This window comes from Ambystoma mexicanum, chromosome 4p (genome assembly GCF_040938575.1).
Source record: "Ambystoma mexicanum isolate Mex_15411 chromosome 4p, UKY_AmexF1_1, whole genome shotgun sequence".
NCBI lineage: Eukaryota > Metazoa > Chordata > Amphibia > Caudata > Ambystomatidae > Ambystoma > Ambystoma mexicanum.
This window is the reverse complement of record NC_090927.1, coordinates 740,792,693-740,820,074: the sequence shown is the minus strand read 5'-3', so window position 1 is coordinate 740,820,074 and position 27,382 is coordinate 740,792,693. Positions and strand designations below refer to the sequence as shown.

Here is a 27,382-nt window from a genome sequence, read left to right as displayed (position 1 = left end):
AGGGAAAAGTTGGGAAGTAAGAATGAATGTACTGGCCCTCATTACGACCCTGGCGGAATCCGAAAAACGATGGCGGAAATGGAATACCGCCATCGAATACCGCCCGTTGCGATTATGACCCGTCACCGTAAAGTACGATGCCATCAGCGACACCGTAGTGAACGCCAACGCAAACTGCACCAAGTACGCGCACGCGCGCCCTGCAAAACCGTAAATTCCGCCATGGCGCAACGGTACGCGAATGCCGACCCCAGCGGACATCCACATAACGCCACCAAGCATGGCGGAAAGTACCATTCCGCCATGGCGAGAACTACGGCATCGCGAACCAACCGTAAATGGCCCTGCTGAGTGCCCGTACTCCACTACCTGGCCACATAGCACAACTCCCCGTAGGCGCAATGTAGTCACACCATGCAACCAGTGGAATGAACAAGTCCCCCATCGCATGCCACCAGTGTAAAACATGCAAACCAGCAACCTGAGGGAGACCGCACCAGCCCTGTACACATGCCAGTTGCCAAACCAACCATCAGCACAAGCACGTACCACACAACTGTACCCAGAAGCCGGAACCCAATGCAGATCACCTCACAACACATCGCGCCACAAATCGGGATATGCCACATTACCATCAAAGAATAACGCCACACGGGCAATATCTGATTTAAAATGTAATGCACATCAAAATCACCAAGCCCATACAGCCATACGAACATAAACTCCCAACTGATCATCATTACTGTGGGCTGCATCTGCAAGAAATGACCAGCTGCCCCTTGTGTGACGCCCTGTACCCCCATGGCACACAGGGGCTACATCAACGTCCAAAAAGGCAACATGGAAGCGGCCAGGACCGCAGGGCCGTCCCATGAAGTAGGCACTAGTCCAGCTGGAAGGTAGGTATGCTGCTCCTAGCCACTAGTACTGCGTAAGGACATGTGGCCCATTGACGATCGTCCCATAAGACCGTAATGGAGCTCCACTGATTAACCCGAAGCTGCAGGTGTCGACTGAAGAAGCCATCTGCAGGAGTGGCGTACAGATGGCAGCGGCAGAAGGGGAGGAGATACCTGTCACCCGAATGAAAAAGGAAATGGCATGGGCATCCGAACTCCATACGAATAACTCACTACATGCAACACACTAAACATACAACCATATGCATGCTAGGCCACCCAAACGGACCAATTCCACCCGAAAATCACTTGCGAAATACAACGACATTAATCGAGGTGGATACACTATCACAAACGAGTGTCTGTGTGCATGCGCCTGTCAGTACAGGATCCATCAGATGGGATTATCAACGTGCATAGACACAAGTGATTGAAGGCGCGTCGAGACAGGGAGGGTCCAACAAGGGCAGACAGACGATGGTCCCACTATGGCAGCTTTGCATCACATAGCGCAGGGGAAGGGGACAGATTCCAAATAGCCATGTACATGGCAGACCCCCAATTAAATCATCTGTCCATGCATCCATCCATCCATCATACCCTCATCCCGGTATGAAAACGCCAGAATATCCACTCACATGACATTAGAAATTTCCATTGAGTCTGTGCGTAATGCAGCCTGCAAAATCCACTGTGCTCCTGCCCGGATTCCCAGTGTAGTGAAGTAACATGTATTTGGGAACGTCCTGCCTAATCGTCCACTACGCTATTGCGCATCCCATACAATTCATTTCAATCATTGCATACCCGTCATGGGCCCTGTCCCAAGGACATTCAACAATTGAACGTTATATTTCCAGTCAGACCTGTGGGCGTCTCCACGCCGCTAGTCGAGACCCGAAGGCGCTGTCCTTCGAATTCCTAAATTGCAACATCACGTCGATAAGGCACCTGTGTACGCTTAAATTCACAGATTCATCTATGCAGTGCGGCTGTGTGTGAAAATGGCAACTGCACCGAATCAGTAATGGTACTCCCCCCCCGTCGGTGCACGTCGGTGCAGTGCTGCATGAGGGTCCACCGTTGGACGAGCACTACATTCCACTGACCCTTCACAAGTCTGCTCGCGAATGCTAATATAGTATGTGGAACAATGGGGCCATAGCAGAATCACCAAATAAACCAACATGCCACTGCCATCCGGATTGAAGACATGAATGTAAATGCAAGATGCCATGCGTCGGATTGCAGCGTTGTGTGCGGGACGTGCTCGCACGAAAGGCATCGCAGCTGACACAGGTGGAATGAATCACCACAGGTGAAGGCCATACAGCCTGAACACACATAAATTGCACGCCCAACCCCCTCCCCCAACCACACCCACTCCAGAATGCTACCGGCAGGACTTGCGATGTTGGGCCTGGGGGACCTGATTGCACTGCAAGTACTCCAACTGCAGGAGGAAGACGAACGCCAACTACTCCAACAAGCGGCCGCACAGAGGAGACGCAGGAGGAGGAGGAGGCGGAGGAGGGCAAGGCAGGGCCAGCAAGCCCCACCAGCACCACGCAGGCAGCCCGCAATCCCACGCCTCCGAGCTAATCCGTTCAACCTCACAGCTGATCAGATCCACACCCTCTACCGCTTGGACCGGGACACCATAGCCGCCATTGTCAACATGACACACGCCGACCTTGTCAGCATGATAGATAGCCCAACCGCCATCCCACCCCTACTGAAGGTGGTGTCTGTACTCCACTTCCTGGCCACAGGCACCTACCAGCACACAGTCGGACAGTTGCATGGCATGTCACAGCTACTATTTTCACGGACACTATTCCAAGTGCTTGATGCCCTCCTGAAGCACTCAGACGACTACATCACTTTACCACGCTCGGAGCAGGAGATTACAAACGCCAAAGTGGGATTCCATGCACTTGGCGGCATACCGGGTTGCATTGGTGCCATCGACTGCACCCATGTGGAATTGGTTGTCCCACATGCCATGGAGGTCCAGTACCGCAACCGGAAACAATATCATTCTATCAATGTACAAATGGTGTGTGACTCCAACAGGATCTTTACACATTGTTGTGCACGATTTCCAGGATCAACCCATGATTCTATGGTCTTGCGGAACTCTAGGATACCACGCTACATGGAGCGACACGCAGGGCACCGATCCTGGCTACTCGGTGAGTCTCATTTCATGCATGAGTATGTGGGGTAGGTGATGCGTGAATGACCTGGCAGGGAGGGGGGGGGATGCGTACGTAGCAATGACATTCCACAAACATCCTTTGTTGTCCACATACAGGTGATGCCGGGTATCCACTGAAGAGATGGCTCCTTACACCAGTCCGGAACCCACAGAACCAGCATGAGGAGGACTACAACCATGCCCACTCACGTACCCGTGTGGTCATAGAACAGGCATTCGGCCTACTGAAGGCTCGTTTCCGCTGCCTCAGCAGGTCTGGCGGGGCACTCCTGTAACGCCATGAGAAGGTTGCAAAGATGGTCATGGCATGTGTCATGCTACACAACATGTGCGTACGTAGGAATGTGGCCATGCCCCCCGACGCAGAACTGCAAGCACCTGAAGATGGTAATGATGAGGGCGGGGATGTGGCAGCACCTCAAGCAGGCCGCGGGGCACAGGAGGCCCGTGAGATTCGTCAGAGTATCATAGATGCATGCTTCTAGCACTCACGCCTGGTGGCTGTTACATGGACACAGGACTTGTGGCACTGTGTGTGTCTGGGACATGCACAATGTGGACTGTACGCCAAGAAAGGCTCCGTACACAAAGATCAATGTCCACACATCTCATAGGATGATTCTGTAGGATTGTATTGCATTTGTGAAATGACATTACACACCCAATCGACCCGCCACCCAATGTAGCCCAACACACCCCCTACACCCTCCCACCTCCCCCCCGAACACCAGTGTCCAGAGATGCTCATTGTCAGTGGGCAGACGCTATTGCAAGCCCCCTCTCCGGGTATCAGGGGCACCCCTGCCTGTAGAGCGCCGGGTCCTCCCAGATCTACGTTGGGGGCTGCCCTGGACGGAACTTGCAACGGATGATGTCTCTGCCTGCTCACGTCCATGCATGTCCCTAAGGGTTTGTGAGAGCTCAGTGAGCACACGGCGCACAGCGGCAAGTTCACCACATACGTCTTTGGACGTCGCATGCAGTTCCCCCCTCAGGCTCTCGGTGCTTCTCTCCATCTGTTCCCTCAGGCTCTCGGTGCTTCTCTCCATCTGTACCCTCAGGCTCTCGGTGCTTCTCTCCATTTCTGCCCTGAGTGTCTCAGTAGATGTTTCAATGGCTGCCTTAGAACCCCCACATTCAGCAGCATGGTCCTTGAGGAGCGTGGCCAGTTGCTGCTGTTGCACGATCATGTGCTCGAGGGACTGTTGCCTCTGCTGGGCCATGCCCATTTGCGGTGGTGTCACAGAGGGGCTGGACGCCTCATGTTGCCTTGCCACAGGACTTGGGGGGGTTGGCCAGTCGTCGTCTTGTGGGTGCCCCTGCGTGGTTTCCTCATGGTGTACAGGATGATGCAGACAGGGGGATTGTGACAGGTCCTGGATGGCTCCTACGTCGACAGCACCGTTTTCTGTGTCGGAGCATGCTGGCATGAATGCAGTGTCACCCATGGTGCTGCTGCCACCAGAGGCAGTGCCTTCTGTGGCATCCGTTGGGGGGACCTGTGGTGCTGCTGTTGTGGACGTGCTGGCTGCTGGGGTGCCTGTTGGAGTCCCCTCCAGTGTGCTGCCGCTTGATTTGTGCTGCTGCCGTGTCTTGATCCGTGCAGCTGAGGTGGAGGGTCTTTGGCCGTTGGTCTTGGCCCTCTTTGCAGGTGTGCTGGTAGGGGTATCCTGGTGCTCGTCGTTTGAATCGGACCCTGTGGTGGAGTAGAGGAGGGCGAGCGTTATTCATGGGTCTGTGGTAATTGTAATGGCATTGTATCACATGCATTGGGGTGGTACCTGAGGGTGATTTGGGTCAGGGCCTTGGAGGTGGTCTCATTTTAGTGTGGATTGGGGATGCAGTTATTTTGCAGTCTGCAGTTAGGGTGTGCATGCTGCACATGTAGGGTGTGTTTTTGGGGGTTTTACTTATTTATGTATTTATTCTGACTTTTAAAGGGCGCTGTCATGGCGATGTATGTGGTCGTTCTCCTGGACATGTGTTCCTATTGCACTATGGGGACACGGGTACTTCACATGGTTGGTAATGTTGGATTTGACATAGTTTCAATTGGGCCACCTACCTGATTCTTCGGATGTCTGCACTCCTTTCTCCATCCCTCCGACTCCCTCTATGCTCTCCATTCCAATGGTGGAGGCACAGATTTCTTCCCAGGGGGTCAACTTGATGGGTGATTCCGATCCTCCCCCGGTGGCTGTGGCGATGTTCCGGTTGGCAGAGAGTATGCTCCGGACGCGTATCCGTAGGTCGTCCCATCGCTTTCTGCATTGCTGTGGGTTGCGGGGTGCGGTCCCCACCGCACTTACCCGCTGTGCCACCAGGGCCCATATGGCCTTCTTGTTCGCAAGGGCCGTCCTCGTCATTTGCGTAGAGAAGACGACGGCAGCATGCTCCTGGAGGGTCTCCGTGAGCACGGTGAGTTCCTCATGGGAGAAGTGGACCTGCCGCTTGCGGTCGCACGCTTTTTTGGCTACTTTTCCCATTTTAGTTTTTTAATCTGGGCTGGCTGACGGGTTGGGATGTGTCTCGGGGTCGGAGTTTTAATGGTTGTGTGGGGGTTCTGTTTTATAGGTGTACGGTGTGCTGTTTCCCGTTCCGGCCCCATGTTTTAGCTTCCGTTTCCGTATATTTACGGTGGCCGTAGTTTGCGCCGGCCGCTCATTCCGGTGACCGCTGAGATGGGTGGCGGTATTGCACCTAGGGCGGCGTACGACGGCGGTAAGGGGCGTTTTGGGGTCATTTCCGCCGTCGCGGACTTTGCACTTCCGCCATGGCGTAATGCTCGTGCCCGATGGGTCGGAATCAGCCGCACTTTGCTCCTTCGTGCAGTGGCGGAAACGCTGTTTGCGCTATGGCGGTCATGTCAGTTACTTTCCGCCAGGGTCGTAATGAGGGCCACTGTCTGTAGGGCAAATAGAAAAACGCAGTCGAGAAGAGAGGGAGAGGAAGAAAATAGAATTCATGTGATAGCAATGATAAAAATAATGATGCTAAAAACGGTGCAATTGTATAAGATACTTTTCTCAAAACATAACATTCTAATGTGATATACCAACATAAAACTTTAAACTACTACATTTCAAGATGATGGCTCTACAGAAGAAAATGGCTGACAAATTCAGCAAGGTAAAGAGTGCAAAAAGGGGTGTGGTTAAAGGTGAAATGGGTGGGAATGGGGGAAAATCATATAGATTTCACTTAGAGATGGCCGTGAAATGGGTGGGACACATAGCCACACAACACAAATCCATCCTCATATGTCAGCTGCATTGAAATGCATTAGAGACCCTCATTCAAAACCCTTATTTGAAGCTCTTATGTTAAAGCTATTATTTTAATGACAATCGTTTTGGCTTAAAGGTAGGGCTTTCAGCACCACCTAATAGCCAAAACTAAAAAGGGTTTGCAGAATAAATTGATTGACTCTTACTACTGTTACTTCATCAGCATAATTTACAAAGTTAACCTTTACAATTATTCCCACCATTTGGTCAAAGCAAATCCTACAAATGCACCTATGGCCACATCCCATTCAGAACCTTACCTGCCGCTGTTTGCTCTTCTTGCCCAGAAAATTCATTGATGCTTCCAGACTCACTGCTGTCATCCTCAATCAGATCCTCTCTGCTGGGTTTCCGCAGTCCTTCTGTCTGCCTAGACAATGTTTTAAACTGTGACAGTAAAATGTGAACGTTAATTCCAAGGCATTGGTCTGAAGCTTCTCTCTCTAGCAAACTGGCCCGCAGTAAATTAAGCAAATGGATTCAAGATCAGCAAATGCGTGAAACTGAAGATATTATTCAGTCTACCATGACCATACAATGACATTCTTGTGCAATTCAATTACATAATTATATTTCTTTGAACTTCCTGATCCCTTAGGGATGAGTGGCTTGTGAATCAGAATAACCTCCAAAAACATTTCTATGATGGAGGAGTTGCTGTGGATCCCGGAGGTGGAGTGCTACAATATTGTGCCATACACAGAATTCCAAGAGGCACTGGTTTTCCCTCCCACGACTAAAGACTCTACCAGAAAAGATTAAATCAAAGACTGCTGAACTGAGTCAAAGTTGTTACAATGTGGCATCAAACAACTGTGGGTGACCACTGCCCCGGGTGCAAGAGTTATACACAGAGTTAGCTGAGCCGATAGCCAGCTATATGACAACTCCCTGGTACGATCCGCTAGATCCTGGTTAGTTCTGCTTTTTGTGAAGAGTTGTGTTATTCTGAAGCAATCCAGAGAACACTGTAGGAGAGAAACTATACTGTCAAGGAAGACAGATGAACGGGGCCAACTATTCATCTAAAGTAGAACAAATGGAGCAGTCAGATGTAACTGTGAGCATCAGATCTAAGATGGCTGGGTTCAAGAAGGTCAACTCTGGACCTACGATGAGGCTGGAGGTCTGAATGAAGTGTGTAAAGAATTGACCAAGTGAAAATGCTGAATGGAATACTCAACAGTGTTAAACATTGTGTCTGTTTTGTCCTCAGCAGAGCAGATACAGGAGCTGCAGCACTGAGTCCAGACATCTAATGCCCTTCCAGGATCCAATTGCTTGGGAACCTACTTGTTCAGATTGGAAGCCCTGCGACCCAGAGCATCTGCTATTGGTGTTATCGCACACAGGTGATCCATTTTCATGGGAGGCGTTCTACCTGAGCCTGTATTCTGATCTGTGCACCGGATCAGAAAGTGAATTGGACAATAAGAATCTTAGCAGTCCAGATCCAAATGTGTGGATGCTGCAGAGGTGGTTGTGGGAGCTTCCAATGGCCGGTTTAGTTTTGCTGGGTAGAACCCAGTGAATATGTGTAGCTGGAGTAGAGCGGATGGGCCACTAAAGAGTTTTTCAAATCAGAAATACCCGGGTGCCTGAGTGGGCTGTGGACAAAGCACAAATTAAACCGGTGCTGCTGGTGCATCAGTAAGTGTATCAGTTTCCCCTACACATAAAACTTTGCGCACACCTCCTGGTGATGAGATAGGAAGCCGAGTCATAAAATAAATGTTTAAGCATGGTGTAGAATCTATCAACCAGTTTGATTATGTCTAATACTAGTAGAATCTGGTGCAATCTGCTTCTGAAGAACTTGTCTAAAGACTTCACCTGACTAAGGACTGCCGTGCTTTGAGAGCTGTGAGGTCCAGCTCTAGCTCTCTGACCAACTGAGAGTCTGGCCGTGTTGCCTGCACGATCAGTGAGGGAGCTCAGATATGACTGAAAAGCACAGTAAATAGAAATGTTTGCTTTTGAGTTTTACCTTTCTATCCTGTGGAGATCCTGATCTAAAGAGTATTTATGTGTTTGCAGTCCAGTTTACTGCAAGTGTGAAGTCTGGTGCTCAAAAGAGCGTAGTGGGTGGGCCGACATGCAAAACGTGTTGCGCTTCACACTGGCGACCGCTGGAGTGCGACGGAGGGAGTCGGTAAGTCAGGTACCAGGGGAAACATCGTGGGTGGGAGGTGTGAGAAGAGGGCCACGCAAAGGGACAATGGGTTCAGCATCGAGCCTCCTGAACATGGTGCGCTGGGGTGTCCTGTCATTTTAACAAACGAAAAAGTTTCGAATGGCAAACTTTCGATTTGTTTTTGTCGAAATGCCATTCTTTCGAATGACAATTTCTTTGAAATAAATTCGAAAGTACCGTCGACATGGGTTAGGGTTAGGGCTGGGGCTTGGGTTGGGGGTGGGAGGTTGGCGTCGGGATTGGGGGGCTGGGAGGGTGGAACCCCCCCAATATACACTAAAACCTTGGAACGTTACATGGAGCTGTCCAGTGCTGAAATTACAGCACTGGACAGCTCCATGTAACGTTTCAAAGTTTTTGCGTATGTTGGCATTTTAATTTGTTTTTTTTTTGTAACTTTGAAATGTTACATGAAGCTGTCCAGTGCTGTAATTTCAGCACTGGACAGCTGCATCTAACGTTGCAAACTTACAACAAAAAAAAAAGCATTGAAATGCTACTTTTAACGTGTAAAAGTGCATTTCAATTGAAACCAGTCCATGACTATTGTCGACGGATTGGTTTCGAAAGAAATGCACGTTGCATGTTAAATATAGGCTGTCACAGCTTTGTTTTCCGAAACTTTTGTTTCCGAAACTTTTGTTTGTCGAAACATTTTTTTTCGAAATGATAACTATGAACCGTGCGCTGGCATAGCATGACCTTGTGGGGTAGTGGCATTTCGTTGGGGGTCTTTCACAACATTGCTTTCATGTCAGCATGATTTAGACATACATCCACATATAGTATAAATGGAAGAGGTTTTATTTAGAACATCTTTTGTCTATTATGGCATTTTATACAAGTGTTTTATAGCATGGCAAAAATATCCTATTCAAAATATTACTCTCCGACCAAAAGAAGTACAAAAACGAGGTTCTTGTAGGTGTTCAATGGATGGAGAAGGGCTGGTGGGATCATCCGAGCTTAAACTACCCATCACATTTCAATAGCATACCACACAAACGCATAAGTCAGTGACTTTGAATTAAAGACCTTGAAAAGACTCAGTGGGGCTTTGCCAACACAGGACAACCTACACATGTTCCTTGTAAGAATTGTGCATTGAAAGGGGTTCTCTTCACTTGGGACTCACTGAGGATAATATTATGAAACCGGTGTGCATGCCCAGACATGAGGGTTTGAGAGTCTAACTCTGCCAACAGGAACCCAATGTGCTCTGCAGACAAGATGACACCCCTCGTTAGCTTAGTAATGGTGGCACGTGGGCAGCACAGAGCTTTTGTGGAATGCACCCCTCAGTGGTGCATGTACATGTTCAATGCTGTATGAATATCACGACACAGCTGGATGCTACAACTACTACCATTAGTTCAAAAAGGGGACACTTCTCTTGTCAATTTGTTTTGTCAATGCATGCACAAGTTCAACAATGGCTTCTTCTGAACATGCACTAATGGCAAGGACCAAGGACTGTGTGGCCATGTTTTACTTGTGTGGTGTTCTCGGGTTGCACCTATCTTCTGAAAATGGGAGCGTCACTGCTCTCGCAGCTGGCCACTGTGACTTCTGTGGGAGCAATACAACCCAGGTGACTTGGCACCATGGAATAAGTTACCAGATTTTAAGGGCGAGACAAAAACTTGGCTAATCACCATTGTTATGGACAGAGCAGCGCATAGGCAGATGGAATATCTGCACATTTCCTAACTGACTCAAGAGATAGACAGGCTGACAGTATAGACACAAACTCTGGCAAAGAAAAGAGGTGGTAGAGAGACACTGTGGCCCTTATTCACAGAGCATTTTCCAATGGGGGTTTGCCATTATAAAACGCTTCTGTGAATTAGGCCCTACATGTCAAAGTTGCTGCTATCCCCAGGTAGAAATGTAACTGAAAAGTGATGTAGAAATGCAAAATGGTATAAACCAAGACTACAGTCCAGCACATTCTGGTGTTTACACTGGCCTGCATGGCTCAGATAGGAGGCCTGCTTTGTGGTGGACATTGATTCCCCTATAGAATATAGATCCATAAGTTCCTGGAGGTATCCATGCTCTCTGGGTGATCAAAAGACTGGACTAGACGTAACTGTGGGGATAATGATGGGCGGCTGACTGAAAGCTATTTCATGTAAAATGGGTGGTACTGTGGCGGGGCACAGAATGTCCCCATGTCCGCACATTTTAAAGAAGTATTGCTGAGCTAACTCAATGCCTCCACCCCAAATACATACTGATTAGGTCTCCTGCTAATTTCCTAAAGGGATTTCCCCCAGATACCGGAAATAATGTAACCTGTTGTCAAAGTCCGTCACTGAGATCTGGTTCATGGCGACAGAGGATTTCATGTGGAGGTCTGAATAATAAGGTGGTTTCTAAAAGGGTATGTCTTGGACTCAAGAGAGCCTTGTCCTGCTTTTATGGTCTTGTTGTGCCCAAGTGCTATTTGTTTGCTGCTCATGTCAAATTGCTGGATATTGCACAAATGTCCTTTCACTGGATGGATTGAAAAGAGCATAAATAGTTAGGCTAGTGAACGGCAGCAGCTGAGCATTCTGGTTTTCCCTACAGCTTTCCAGGCCCTAATTCGGAGTAGGTAGAGGTGCTATTCAAATGATACACTTATGTGGCTGAGGTGACCAAGGGGTAACTTCATGCATGCATCACACTAGGTACCCAGTTATGTTACCGAAAAGAAAACAACGAATGAAAAAATACCGAAAACTAATTATACAGTGTGTTGGGGTAAAGGGTTAAAAGGTGTGGTGGTGGTTCGGGTGGGGTTGGAGGCGTGGGGAAACAGGCGGTTCGGGGGACTCCCCTCTCCCACCCACAATTAAAAAAAGCATTTTTTCGGGTAACACTTCATTCGTTACATTATTTTCGGTAAGATCACATGGAACCCCAACGCTGCACTGGTGAGGGCCAGAGCCAAGACACCAACTGCTAACTGCAAATCTTCTGTGCTTATTAAATACATCGTAATTAGTCATTTGTACAACAATGTTTTATATTTATATAAACTGTAAGACAATGGCAAGACGACGCCGGAGCAGAGCGATTGATACAGAGTACAGAACCGGAAGCTTGCCTGGTGTAGCTTCCGGATGACGTCGAGGAACTGCTTCAGCCGCCTGCACAGTGTTTCCAGGTGGTACATCATCGTGTCCTCGTCTGTCATTGGCACCCCTGCTCCTTGGTAATCATGCTGGTGATCTGAAACAGGAAGGCACGTTTCCATGTATTTTCTCGATGGACACCTTGCACCCCTGGAGCAGCAAGGATATATATATACAAGAGCCAGCTACCGCCCGATCCCGCTATGCTCCCCCCCCCCCATGCAAGGCGGCCATTGAAGTGCTGAGTGGAGTAGTTTCTCGGACTAATCTTAACAGACTACTGAATGGTTTTCATTTGTTTTGATATCTGAATGATTTGCATTAAGTGTCACTGTTTTTTTGTTTGCATTGGTGCTTCTTGTTTGACTTCATCCCTTACATATTTTGGCTAAAAAACGTGCCAACATTTTTTTTAAAAGTAAAATATATTGATTTTTCTAGTTGACGTTCGGAGTCTACTCTATCTCCACCCGCCTAACCCTTTGCTTAGTTAAACAACAGCCTGGAACCCCTGACATAGGAAGTGACTTGCGCCAAGTCTATGGCTGGTGAACATGTGATTACATGTGATGAGCGCCCGCTTGGAGACATCGATGGAAGAATTGTTTTATATGAATGAGGAATATGCTGCCTCTTGCCAAACACTCCGGGTCCCTGCCATATTTATATGAATGAGGAATATGCTGCCTCTTGCCACACACTCCGGGACCCTGCCATATTTATATGAATGAGGAATATGCTGCCTCTTGCCACACACTCCGGGACCCTGCCATATTTATATGAATGAGGAATATGCTGCCTCTTGCCACACACTCCGGGACCCTGCCATATTTATATGAATGAGGAATATGCTGCCTCTTGCCACACACTCCGGGACCCTGCCATATTTATATGAATGAGGAATATGCTGCCTCTTGCCACACACTCCGGGACCCTGCCATATTTATATGAATGAGGAATATGCTGCCTCTTGCCACACACTCCGGGACCCTGCCATATTTATATGAATGAGGAATATGCTGCCTCTTGCCACACACTCCGGGACCCTGCCATATTTATATGAATGAGGAATATGCTGCCTCTTGCCACACACTCCGGGACCCTGCCATATTTATATGAATGAGGAATATGCTGCCTCTTGCCACACACTCCGGGACCCTGCCATATTTATATGAATGAGGAATATGCTGCCTCTTGCCACACACTCCGGGACCCTGCCATATTTATATGAATGAGGAATATGCTGCCTCTTGCCACACACTCCGGGACCCTGCCATATTTGTATGAATGAGGAATATGCTGCCTCTTGCCACACACTCCGGGACCCTGCCATATTTATATGAATGAGGAATATGCTGCCTCTTGCCACACACTCCGGGACCCTGCCATATTTATATGAATGAGGAATATGCTGCCTCTTGCCACACACTCCGGGACCCTGCCATATTTATATGAATGAGGAATATGCTGCCTCTTGCCACACACTCCGGGACCCTGCCATATTTATATGAATGAGGAATATGCTGCCTCTTGCCACACACTCCGGGACCCTGCCATATTTATATGAATGAGGAATATGCTGCCTCTTGCCACACACTCCGGGACCCTGCCATATTTATATGAATGAGGAATATGCTGCCTCTTGCCACACACTCCGGGACCCTGCCATATTTATATGAATGAGGAATATGCTGCCTCTTGCCACACACTCCGGGACCCTGCCATATTTATATGAATGAGGAATATGCTGCCTCTTGCCACACACTCCGGGACCCTGCCATATTTATATGAATGAGGAATATGCTGCCTCTTGCCACACACTCCGGGACCCTGCCATATTTATATGAATGAGGAATATGCTGCCTCTTGCCACACACTCCGGGACCCTGCCATATTTGTATGAATGAGGAATATGCTGCCTCTTGCCACACACTCCGGGACCCTGCCATATTTATATGAATGAGGAATATGCTGCCTCTTGCCACACACTCCGGGACCCTGCCATATTTATATGAATGAGGAATATGCTGCCTCTTGCCAAACACTCCGGGACCCTGCCATATTTGTATAATAATGAAGAGTTCTAAATGCAGCGGCGTCCACTGCATTTCTGCACATGAAAATCTCTTCAAATAATTGTGTAATTTTCCACATTTGTGCAGTTTATAAGTCTCTCTCATAGAAGCTCAAATACACTGCAGGGCTATTATTTGCTATATTAATTGCCCGTTTTACTACTGTCACTTAGAACATATGTTATCATGGTAACACTTGCATTAGATAACCCTCAGACTTACAGTCTAGGCAAACACCTGCAACTCTGAGCTGACATTAAGTAATGGCACCACGTGTAAAAATGGTATACATGAATTTGCTTGGACACCCAGATAACTCGGGCAAGCATGGGGGAACTTCTACTTAGATGATAATTAACCGTGGCACGTACTGTCTGCCATGAACAACCCGAGAAACTCTCGAGGGCGCTAACAGCTCATTAGCTTTGTCCATTTAGCCACCTATAATTCAGAACTATTGCTTTGGGGTACATTTAGGAGAGAGATGACGTGAGGAACGACACAAATCTTGTTGGTGTTGTTTTGTTATTTCACCACCCATTGACTGCCAAAGGCCATGCTAATGCCTATCGCGATACGCACCCACTATTTCCCCCTGGACGCTCCAAGGACATCCTCCTAGGATCTCTCCCGCTAGCTTTATCTAGCAATGACATCAAACCTTGGCCTGCTTGTGTTATTTCTAATCAGTCTGAGGAGTTTAATGGATTCATTTTTTTATTTTTTTTTATTTTGTATTGGTGTTCAGTCTATTACAAAGTTTTACCTAAAATGTCCTGATCAAATGAAGAGAATAGAAGAACAGTAAAATAAGTGACACGGAGGGACATTATAATGACGATGAAAACAGCAAGGTGCAGAAAAAGAGGTGTACTGCATATGCGCCATCAAACCGAACTGAAGGCACGTCATTCTCTCTTCTAGTCCGTCTCCTCCAGTTCCTACTAGGACCCCAGTCCCGCCTATTTAGTATCTCTAGCCTTGCTCCTTCCTTTCATAAAAAAAAAAAAATAATCTTGTAATGTGTCCTTAAAGAAATTTGATAGTGCAGAAATTAACTTAAAATCATTTGGATTAATTGCATTTTTAATTGTGTTACTGGTGCAAGAAATATGCTTACAGCCACTTAATTTAAATCTGTTCCTTGAACTCAAGTCCTGTTAAAAACAAGCATTGACAAATCCAATAGATTTGGCTATTACAGACACGTCTATCATATGCCATGCAATCACACCATTTCCAGCTGTTGTCACCATACATAGGTAGTACCTTTATGTTATGGCAGTGACTGGAAAATGCCTTTCCAATGCCTACATAGAAGCCAAAACATTTCCCTTTGGCAATGCTTGTGTTTTTTTGCTGTTAAGAAAAGGTTTGCATGGAGAGCGCAAGCTTTTCTTTTGAGCGAAACATTCATAAATACCCATGGGGTATGGGGTATTGAATGTGATTAGAGGCATTAGCGAGAAGCGGAGTGAGCAAGAGTACCCAACAGCTTGCTCGGATAGTGGTCTTTTTCTGGTAGATTCAGCCATGTTTCGAGCAATCTTATTGGTTGATGCTCCTTTTGCGGGTGAGAATTTCGCAGATACTGCTAACAGCGTCCTTGTTATTACCTTTAAATCAACCAGAATTAGGGTTATTGACTCACCATTGGGTTACACTGGGTAAAGGATCACAATGAAAATTTTAGCTAGATGTGCCATCAATGGGTAAACGTCCAATGGCAATCCAAATACGTTTTCTCATTTGCTAAAAAGTGCCATGATGACTTGTTGGAATGAAGAGGAGAGGACATAAGCCATCCAGACACTATCTTGCCATTCTTGGCAGAGCTCTGAGAAGCAAACATGATCTTTCACACTGAGTATCATTTGAAAACCCTTCCACCGACACAATGTTGTGATGCTCAATGGTGCTTGTGGTTTCATTTCATGCATGATGTGGTTATTGGTCATTACCGAAGCTTGACGTTATAGAGGAGGACATTTTCCCATAAGCCTTGGCCGTCTTCACAGTGATCAGAGAGGACGCCTTCCCTGGAGCAGTCGAGAGGGAGCTGGAGGACGAGTATCGCCGCATACCAGGGGTTCGGATCAGGCTCTCGCGCAGCTGGCGTAACGCCTCTTGAAAATAGGTGTGCAGGGCCAAGCAAGCCTGGATCCTAGAGGACAATTTGGGGGGAAAAGTGTGATTACAAATTCCTTTTCTCTTCTCCTTACAGCCGTCCCACTAGGTTCTGTTCTTGGTCCTCGCTTGTCCTCTCTCCACACAAACCCCCCTGTTTCTATTATTTCGTCATTTCGTTCCATGCCGACAAATCTCAAAACTTTGTTAAGTTTCCCTCTATTTGTAAGATCATGTATTCTACTTTTTCTGTCCCTCTGCCACCCAACTATGAATGCTGCCCCTGTATTCTCATTCTCTTTCTGCCTCTACAGGCCTGTCCTTCTCTGCTACCATTTTCTTTCCTTCCGCATCTCTATCTCTGCCTATCCATTCTCGCCACATGGCTCATCTCTTTCAGTCCTTGCCCAGCACTTTCAATCACACCTGCTTACCTGAGCGTGCTTTGCAAGCACCAACTCTATAATTTATGGAGAACGCACACGTTTCTTTATTTGACTTCCCCCGGTAGAAAAACCCTTGTTCTTAGGCTAATCATCTTGGTCTAAGACTTCTGCTCTTTCCTTCGTGTAGGTCTTCCCGCTTAGATTTCTTCTCTCAAGTCAAAATTCACTGCAATTCTTCTCCTCTTTAAACTTCCTCCCGCAGTGCACCGCTCTTCTTACCTGACCGTCCCTACCTGTCTTCAGTTTCTTTGAGTTATGCTTGAATTATGCTTAAATGTGAGATCACTGTTTATGTCCCCGGCCACCTGACCTGCCTCTCAAACTCGGCCTGCTCTCCCTCGCTGCTCCCCACCCCACATTCTAATCCTGCTCTTTTACCTCCAAAATTCTGTAGTGCTGTTCTCCTTCCCATCCGCTCATTTTCTACACTTTGCTTATTTTTCTATTTTTTGAAATATCTGGCTCTCCCACGCTCCTCATCCTGCATCACTTGTGTGCCCCTTTAAAACCGTTTCCCTTTGATTTGTAACCTGTTTACTTAATTATTGACATGTGCCTTTGGCGAAACTCTAATATAAACACAATACATGCCCTTTAGGCATTGTACAAAGTGCATAGAAGAAATATACTTTATTTCGGTTTTCACCATTAACAGCAAATAAAATACAGTACAGTTAAGCATACTCATAATGAGGCCCATTGCATCAGAAACATGCCTGGTATTATTGGCAATAAAATGACTTTTCAGCCAAATACGCATCAGATCTAATAATAATTTTGGGCAGAGAAAAATAAAGTGAATTAAGTCTTCATCAACAACGCATCCACCTATGCAGAGCTTTATGTTATACAACCACGTCATCCGCGCCCTCAGAGGCGAAACATTCAGTCGTACCATTGCAATAATGTGTCTTTGCCCAGGAGAGCGAATGGCGCACAAGGAAAAGTTCTCAGCATAGGTATGACGCGCCCTCGTCAAATACCCTAGCGAGCGTAGCTTCTCAAAGTGCAAAATGCATAGGTTGCAATGCAAGCATGCAGCAAATATGTGCTTAGAACCAGTCTTCCATTGTATTTTACTGTATTGTATTGGTCATTTAGATAGCGCCCTTTCCCCATTTGTATGGCCTCAATGCGCTTTGTGGCTGAACGCCTTCAGGGACCGAAGACCATTTGTGGGAGATTCTAGGAGTGTTTTTTTTAAAGATGTGCGTGTGCATTTTGCCAGGTTAGGACTTGGGTGGGCTGGCTAGGCTCCAGTAAGCACTGCAGAGGTCAGGCACGTGGGCGGGTGCTGTTGGTGGTTTAGGATAGAGTGCTAGTGCCAGAGACTCGATGTGTACCCAGATAGACCAAAGTGTAGGTTGTCGCTGTATGCTAATGGCAGAGGTGTTGAGGTACATCAGAGGTTTCAGTGTGGACGGCTATGCGAGCTGCTAGACCGGAATTGCATAGCCATAGGAGCATTCTATAGTGCATCGATGAGTAGCCGCGTCTGCGGCCTGTGTCCACAAACGTGGTGCAAGGTATACATACCTTAAACTCGGATGTAGTTCATCTTCAATGAACTTTTCCTATGTCCAACGCGAATGGCTGGTCTCGCCATTTGGGGTCACCCTAGATGGGGGGCCTGAGCAGTGGGAGAGGGGTCCGCAGGAATGGTGGAGTGCTATACGATTCTCTGGGGGAGAGAGGGAGTGCCGAATTTATCACAGTGTGCGGCTGCAAATGCTGCCGGCATCCGTGGAGGTTTGGGTGGATAGGTGTGTTGTCGGGATTTGGGCCTGTGTTTCTATGCACGTATCAACGGTATAGAGTATGAGCAGGTCTCAAGAGGGAGAAGGGAAGAGCCAGGTTTTGAGGGCCTTTCTGAATGCCAAGTGATTATCAATGTTGCGGACTTGCTGGTGCAGAGAGCTCCAGATGATCGTCGCTTGGACGGAGGAGGAGGATCCGCCCAGTCTGGTGCAGTTGTAGTGTGGGACAACTAGGAGAGATGCTGTGCTGGATCTCAGTGTCCTTGAGGGGTGGTAGCGAGTGAGTTTGTCCTGGAGGAATTCTGGGGACGGTGCTGTGGATGGCATGGTGAGTGATGCACATGGCTTTAAAGAACAGTGACCAACAGGGAGCCAATGGAGGACTCTTAGTGTAGGACTGATGTGTTCTATGGGAGTGAGGTTAATGAGCACATGGGCTTCAGCAGTTTCCTTAGCTGAAACGCTGGTGCACCTGGGTAAAGGCAGTTTGCATAGTCTAAGCGGGAGAGGAGGATGGAGATGATGGCAGAAAAACAGTGAGTATAGGTGAGGTATGGGAAGATACGGTGTGGGACCCCTTTTGGTACTGATCAGGATGTAGAGGTTTAAAAGGTGTAGGAGCATGATTTGCGAGCAATTAGAGATGAAGGGGGAGATTCAAGTGAGGGCAGTGTCTTTGAATTCTAAAGAGTGAAGCCTGTCTAGGAGAATGGTGTGGTCAATGGTATCGAAAGCAGCAGAGAGGTTAAGGAGGATGGGAATAGTGCATCCTTCTGCCTCCCCTGTTCTTTTTAGGTCATCCCAAAAGGACACTAGGGAGGACCACGTTCCTCTGAGCGGTCTGAGGCCAGATTGGGCAGGGTCAAAGAGGTTGTTGGCTTCACTGAAATGGCTGAGTTGTTTGTATTCTGTGCGATCCATGAGTTTGACCATGAAGTGGAGGATGGAAATGGGCTGGTAGTTCTGGGGGAGGAGTGGGTGGAGCGTAGGTTTTTTGAGGAGAGGTTTGATGTAGGAGGTTTTTAAGGCTTACAGGAAGGTTCTTGATATTAGTGTGTGGTTAAGGATTGAGTGTGAGATACTGTCTGTACAGGTTGAGGCTGGGAGGTTTTTGAGGGGGTTGGGCAGGCAAGGGTCGTTAGGCGAACCTGATGGGTGGCTTTGTGCTAGGAGCAAGAGGAACTCCTGGTGTGAGATTGGAGAAAAAGAGGCAAAGGTTTGCATCAGGAGGGAGTTTGGATGGAGAGTCAGGGGTGGGAGGGCGCATTGTTTATAATTTAAAAATGGTGGCATAGTGCTTGTTGATAGCGATGTTGTGGATGTGTTCTGACAAGGCATTGCATAGGTATTGGGAGTTGGGTGGATGGGGGGGGTAGATCAGCCTGGAGAATTGAATTCAGAAATTATTCTATGCAGTTCGTTGCTTGGGTTACAAGTGTTTGTCATTCTCCTCTCATAGAATGCGGTCTTGGTTTTTATGATTTCCAACCTGTGGGCCCTTGTTAGTCTTGCTAGGGCAGTTTTGTTTTGGGCAGTTGGGTTGGTTCTCCAGGTTCAGACGTGAAGAACTTGACTCTGGTGGACCTCCCATTTGTGACATGACCGTAGCTCCCTGCTGAGGGAATCTGCAGTGGTGTTGTGGATTCCTGGCAGATGGAAGGGGAGGAGGAATCATGGTGTGTGAAATTGCCCACTTACATATTGCTTGAGCTTCCCAGGACAGTACTAGAGAGCAGGTACCGCCTGGCTTCCGGATATCAAACATGGTGTTCATGTTGTCGGTGAAGATGCAAACCACCTTGTTCTGGAATTCCAATTTGAACGATTTCAAGGACCAAAACACTGCTCTGAGCACCAAGACATGTGTAGGGCCTTGTCTTCGGGTTGCCTCAGATCTCTGGCGTGGTGTTGGTCCGTGTGGGTTCCTCATCCCTCCATGGAAGCATCAGTGGTGACTGTGGCCTGATGAAGTGGGAGGTGAAAAGGAGCGCTCTGCATAAGGTGCTCACAATGATTTCACCACTGCAGAGTTTTTAGGAAAGATGTCAATCTTGTCATTCCAAGAACCAGACACTTGCTGCCATTGAGCATCGAGGAACTCTTGAAGAGGTCTCATGCGAAGCCTGCAGTGTGGAATCCCTAGAACAGATTTGATGGAGCAAACTTTGGCACCTGCAATGTGAATAGTTGGTGTATCTTGTGAAGTATGGCTGTGACACTTTGTAAAGACTGGAGGGGGGTGTCTGTACCCCTGCTCTCTAAATGGCAGAGGAGAGGCACAGAGGACCCCAGGCAAGGGTCTCTATTATGGTAACGTAGTCGAGCAATCAAGGTCTAGCTTCTCAGGAAGTGATGCAGGCTGGTTCTTAAGTACAGGGTAGTCCCCAAGCCCCCACAAAGGAATGTCCACACACTGTATAAGTTAAAACACAGTCTTTATATAATTAAGGTTCAAGGTTATGTACAATATCACAATAACTCACTTTCTGCTCAGTTAATCTATAATGGCAAATATATACATTTCTAAGTGGTACCACAATTATTATCAGACTTCATTAAAGTGCATCAACTGTACTCTGGTCAAATGTCACGCAAATCAATTAATAAAGGTAACCAACAAGAGACATAGGAGGAAAGCAGTTGGTTAGAAAATTGGCAGAATACTGGCCCTTACCACTAGACACAGTTCTGTGTGGAGATCCCCCCACCTGGGCAACCTGTAAAATAAAGATATACTACAAGCCCAGTCCATATATTGTTCAATTAGTCTTATTTCCTTCTACAATGTTTCTACCACCCCAATGTACCTGGCATAGCAGAGTTCGACGACGAGTCGTCGACGGATCCTTCTTGAGCGGCTCCCTTTAAAGCAGGAGCTACAGATCGTCGAGATCCTACGAAGAAAAGGGTGAAGAACGGTGGTGAGGTAGCAGCTCTGGTCCTGGCGGTGCGCATCGACGGTCGGTCGTGGATGTTCTGTGAGGAAGAGGCGTGCAGGGCACCTCGATGTCGATAGTTCAGGACCGCAAAGAGTTGTGTGAAGAACTGTGGCCCAGCTAGGGCGTTGAGTCGTCTGGCGTCTCTACAGTCTTTGGGTGGTGGGAAACCCACCGGCTGATGCTCCTCGGCTCTTCGACAGCCTGGCCTTCTCCGGCAGGATAAGGCGGTCAGCGGTGCGGACAAGCGTGTCCGAGAATCAAATGTCTTAATCAATGGAGCGTTGCACCTCCAGTCGTCGACGGCATGGCGTCAATCAGTCCCCGCTTCTGGGCAACTAACTTCGGCGGGCCTCCAGTGGTTATAGCAAACCTGCAAACCCTGGTGGACGACGGAGGACGGAATGCCAGGTGCTTCTCTTCGTTTCTCGTCAGCGGTCCCTGTCTCCGGCTGACAGTCTTTCGTAAGCTGACTTCCAGGGAGCTTCGGCGAAGGTTAGCAGTGCACGGTGGTCTCTCATAGCTCGGAAAGAGGGTGCCTAACCAGGTCCTCTCTGGATCAGTTCTTGAAGACACAGCAGCTTTCAGATCAACGAAATAGAGCAACAGCAATGCTTCTCTTTCAGCAGGGCTTCAAGGTTAAGCTTCAGTTTCAATGTCAGTTTCAATTCCAGCTTCTGAACGAATTCTAGCAGTGAGAGGCCCCCAGATATACTGTTGATCTCCCATTCATTCTGCTGGGTCACACTAAGGCAACCAATCACTCAGAAGGGCATTCAGGCAGTCAGTCAGCCAATCAGGCGCACGGTGCATTCAGGCCATTCTTCTCCATCCAGACACTCATAACACAGAATGTGGATTCGGACAAGTACCACGCCATTCAACACTGCACACTGCATTCATACCAGTTTCGGGGCAGGGCTGTCTCAGTCATTGTGTCAAACACCAGATACTAGACATCCACAACACAGAATGCATATTCGTCACAAACTCCACTCACCCAGGTCCCACCCACAGGTGTACCCACAACATACGGTCGTTGGGAAGGCTCCAGCCAGTCTGGTCGGCACTTCCTCCCCACACTACCATATGTGGAACTTCCATCCAACAGCCAGTCAGGGGGAGGGGACAGAGTCAGGGCTTCCCGGGACTTCAGGAAAACAAAGGTAACAGGCGATGGAAGGCAAGAGGCCACGGGTGCCATCTCGTTTCCATCAGGAGTCAACTGATTCCAATGACAGAGCCTGGGCATCCCAAAATGGAGGACGCTCAGGGCACCTGTCAATTCAGCACAGAGCTGCCACCAGCCCGCACCCTGCTCTGTGGGCCACACACAGGTGCCCAAAAACATACACTAGGGGCACAGGGTTGGACCGCTACCCATGGGTGCCATAAGGGTATCCCATGGGTCTGTACACCAAAGCAAAAGAGAGAGCTGCACCGCCAGGAGTCCCACATGAACTCCTGCGCAGAAAACACGACAGACCACACGATAAAAAGCAGTAAAGGACAAGGATACTGAGGCCCTGTCCCTCCAATGCATTTCCAGCATCATACACTTTCCTCGGAGGGGAGCAAGACCTGTCAGGGTGTTGAGCCGTGAACCTAGAAACAGAGCATTCTGCAATGGCGATACGCATGACTTTGGAAAGTTGATGAACAAGTCAGGCACCGGATGGTCTCCTCTGTGTGTTGCAAGGCTAGCGCAGCCCGGAGAGGGCCCGTATTAGCCAGTCGCCACTGGAGCTAGGCATTTTGTGAAGACTCTTGGAGCTTATACAAGGCCGAAAGGTATAGCCTCGAATCGATAATGCTTGCCTTGTACTACAAATAGAAGGAAACGTCTGTACCTGCGATGTATAGGGATGTGGAAATAGGCATCCTCCAAGTGCAGAGGAGAGAAAGTCTCCTTTTTCTAGTTGGTCATGTGAAAAATCAGAGGGTGTTTCACAAACTAGTCCCCGGGTATCCCGTACTCAGGTGGCCTGGGAATGTCCATCGCTTTTGGATCCCGACCCTGGGGTGGACAAGTGAGGGAGGATCACATGGGTAGGAGGTCCTCAGGGAGTGTGGAGAAAGACCTGATGGCGAAACATGACAGCCCCCTATTTTCACAACCCATCCAACCCCTATCCCTGCTTATTTTATGGGAAACTACAGGTCCTATAATTAATCCCTACATTACATTGGCAACACTATTGAGCCGAGGAAGATGAGGAATAAGGTCAGGCAGATTACTTCGACTGACCTCCACTGGCTCTGTCCCTGTAATGAGGCCAGGCAGAGTCAGGCATGTAATCCTAACTATGTACACCTGCAAGTTGTTAACACTCCTGTTCAGATAAATAGAAGGTGGCGTGCACAGGCACACTCTGAGCGAGGCTGGGTACGAGAAGGAACAGCTTTTCGGGGCTGATGCGAACCAGGCGCTGGAAGTGGGAAGGCCAAGGGGCTGGTCTGTAGGTAATAAGATCGAAAGAGGACCAGGCAAGAATCCCCCACTTTTGGGAAGCCGTAAACTTTCCAAGACTGAAACCGAGTGTGCGCAGGAAAGAAACCTTTAAGGTACAACAGAGTTCGGGATGAGCAGAGGAGACGTTGGAAACGGCCTTGACTGCTACATGAAGCCGCGTTGATGAAAGATGGCTGAGAGACACAACCAGTGAGTTATCAAAGGCAACACAAGTCTGGTTTGTGTTCAAAGTAACAGTAACGCAAAAGGTGAAGGTTGCGCGTATGCCAATAAAACGCATAATGGAGAGGACAATTGCTGAATTGTAAAAGGGATGGATACAAAGTAACAGAGTGGGTCCTGTGAGGCAAAATCGCACATTCGAAAGTCTCTGTGAAATGTTATGAGTTGATTGGGGAATCAAAGGCAAGAAAGCTATCATGATTCCGAAAGAAAGTTGAATGAATGAAAAGCAAAATATGTGAACTCTGAATATGCTAAGAGGGCAAACTATATGAAGTATGAAAGAGGCCAAGAAGGCCAACCAAAGAGAATAAGAACTACAAGTATCAAGAGGCATTGGTGTTGTAAAACGAGGAAGATTATGGATTGCAAAATTATTGAGAGTGAGGACAAAGTGGTCATGCAGAGGTCCTATGAAAAATCCTTGCAGTTTCGAAAGTCTTCAACAATGAAAGAGACACCTGAGACAAAACGTGGCGAAGGGATCCCCCACAAAGTGAACGCTGAATACAGTTAAATTGTGCCAGTAAGCCAAAGTGTGCAAGTATACATTTTAGGAAACTCTAGACCCTGTGGTGCCGAACGGGGTGGAAGATTATTTTTATTTAAAGCCATTCTGACATTTCTTTTGAGACACTATTTTCCTTTTGAATTCCCTTAACACATGTGTCATGTTGAGAAGCAGGGCAAGGTGAGGTTTTCTTTGAATAGGCCTTTTTATGTTGACTAGACTGACTGGGACTGTTTGTTATTTATTTAATGGTCGAGATTATTCTCATTTTAGATCTAGGGCCAGTTAGGTATTCTCCAACCCAACCAAATTACCAAATAAAGGTTTTTGAAATTTGTATTCATTGTGTCTGTGTCTGTTATTTATACCATGCCTTCCTTACAGTCGAGAGGGTGTTGAAGCATGATCATGTCAAACCTCTGTGATTTCAGGAACTTGTTGAGCTGCACGAGGTCCATGATGGGCCTCCACCCACCAGACTTTCTCACCAGAAAGTATCTGGAGTACACTCCTGGGCCCGCATGGTGGGATGGTTCGGCTTCTATAGCCCCCTCCTTTAGAAGGGACTTTACTTCTTGTAGGAGAAGTGGTAGATGTAGCTCTCTTTTCTTTAAGAGGGAATGGAGCGGCATTTGCCCAGAAACTCGAGGGTGTGTCTCTGTCGAATGAGGTTGAGCACCCATTTGTCAGTGAAGATGTTGTACCACTGAAAGACAAACAGCAACAACCGGCCTCCCAATGGGGTGCTGAAGTGGGGGCACAGGTCCTGGCGCTGGTCAGTATGGGAGTTTGCGTTCTTGCGGACCCTCTGCCTGCACACCTCTTGCAAGCTGGTGCGAGACAGCTGGTGATAAAAGGGCCTGTATTCTCTGGAGGTCCTGGAGAAATGACCCTTGCCAGAATGAAAAGACTGCCTTCACTGCTGTAGCGTACCTAGGGAGCGTGTGTTATCAGCGTCAGCCTTGATAGCATGGAGGGTCTTGTCCACCTTCTTTCTAAAGAGGCCCACGCCATCAAATGGCATATCCACCACCTTGGACTGCACCGCCGGATGAAAATTGGTGGCCTTCAGCCATCCTTGTCATCCCAGGATTGCTCTGTTACACATTTGGTAGACATCTGTCTCTGCAATGTCCACAGCGACAGTGGTGGAGTGATCTGAAGCAGCCTCCCCTTCGTGCAACAGAGCCAGAGCCTCATCCCTTTTATCTGGGAGAAAGTCTAAAATGGGACCCATCTTGTACCACAACTCTGTCATGCCGTGAAAGGGTGCCTTTATGGTTGTGGCGGCAGTGGTAATAAGGAGTTTGCCAAATGTGTCCAGTTGCTTACCCTCCTTGTCCAGGGGCACCATGCATGGGGAAGTAGGATTAGCCGCTCTTTTGTGGGCATCTGCTGATACCACAGAGTCAGGGTAGGGTGCAAAGACACTTAGGAGCCGTATCTGGCACCTTGTATTTTTTCTCTACTTGATCCTTTTTTGGACAGGCTTACAAAGGATTCTTCATTACCAATAGACCATCTTCCCAGAGGTCATTTAGCACAGGGATAGCGATGACTGATCGAACAGCTTCACTGAATGTGTTAAGAGTGAATGGAAAGAGCCTATCTCGTCTGGTGACAAATCACGGGAGGGCAGGTCCGGTGTTTCCCCTGTCAGCTAGCACCAGGTCATTATACTTATCCATTGCATGAGTGTCTGGGGACATGTCTGTTAGGGGTATTATCAGTGTCTCTGAGGGTACCACTGGGATAGACAACTGAGGCGTTGGGCGAGATGAACAGGGCAAACTAAATCCCCTCATGAAGGTAAAGTGGAGGACTCCTACTAGGGGCACCTTGAGAGGCCGAAGGAGGGAGACGATGCTCAAGTTCCTGGACTAAGATCTGCAATGTAGACAGGATATCTAGAGACAGGTCCATGGGTGCCGGTGGTGTTCCTAAGGGAACTGTAGGCACTGCAGAGGGTGGAACTGTAGGTAAAGCAGTGGGTGCTGGACGAAGTGGCTGATGAGGTATTAAAGAATTGGGTCCGGGTCTTCCTGGACGTCATGTTCTGAGAATAAAGCCTCCAGAGGCTCTTCTGAAATATCGCTCTCTTGTAGGAGGTGTGCAGGTGGTGTTGCAATAGATGACACAGCAGGCATCAGTGGCTTGGCCGTGGTAGAAAAGACAGTGCTGAAGGCATCGGTTCACACTCACACCCCTGGAAAATGAAGCAAGCACTAGGGCAGTCACCGTGGACGACTACGGTGCTGAAGCCGGCCTGGGAGGCAAAGCAATTGTAGGTGTAGTCGGTGAAATTCCATTTCCATCTTGCTGGGTTTCCCAAAGTTTCTCCTTGGATAGATTACAAGTTAACACTTCACAGACCACTGTTTACAACCAGAAGATATCAACGAGTGAGGGAAAGGATCATATCATTACTATTATCATTATTATTATTATTATTATGGTATTTATTGAGTGTGGACCTAGGTTCGAGAACCAACGGAGCTCTTTGCAGATGTATACAACAATACAGATGCAAAACAGAGTGCTTTTCAGAGGTAACAACACAACAGATATACAGCAGGGGGTAAGATACAGAGGGGCACAGAGGAGGGGTACAGCTGTACCGGGTAGTGGGCGGCATCTGGTGAGTCAGGTGGCACAAGGTGCGGCGTGAAGGCCTAGGTGTTTCAAGGAGAGATTCCTTGAAGAGGTGGGTCTTGAGTTATTTTCTGAATTGTATTTATTTATTTATTTTGGCATTTATTAACAGCGCAGAAAACCCTGAGGCATCTAGGCGCTAGTTACATTAAGTGCTTGATACAAGAATATGTAGAGTATACATACTGGAAAAGCCTCTCCTCACGTTACGGGGCGCTACATCAGATATGCATGTATAGGGCGTAGTAGGTACAAGTAAACATTCTGGTAAAGCCTCTCATGTTACAGGGAGCTACATCAGACATGCATACATAGGACAAGGTTGGTGCAAGGAAACATACTGGTAAAGCCTATCCTCGTGGCTGGTTAATGGCAGTTTACCAAGCATTTGTAGCTACCATGGCATCGTCAGTGATTCTGGATTAAGTTAAAAATATGACTGTGTGGGCGAGTCTAATGC

The 27,382-nt window shown here is 47.8% G+C and overlaps 1 protein-coding gene across 1 annotated transcript in view; it reads right to left on the bottom strand.

Annotated features, from left to right (window-relative positions):
- LOC138452855 (uncharacterized) overlaps positions 1-27,382 on the bottom strand; it is a 1,928,742-nt gene that overhangs the window by 1,677,626 nt on the left and 223,734 nt on the right. The window contains exons 8-10 of the mRNA XM_069605205.1: positions 15,760-15,962; positions 11,696-11,820; positions 6,668-6,794 (exon numbers count right to left, since the gene is read on the bottom strand). Coding sequence (XP_069461306.1) covers positions 6,668-6,794; positions 11,696-11,820; positions 15,760-15,962 — 455 coding nt within the window. The remainder of the gene's footprint in view (positions 1-6,667; positions 6,795-11,695; positions 11,821-15,759; positions 15,963-27,382) is intronic.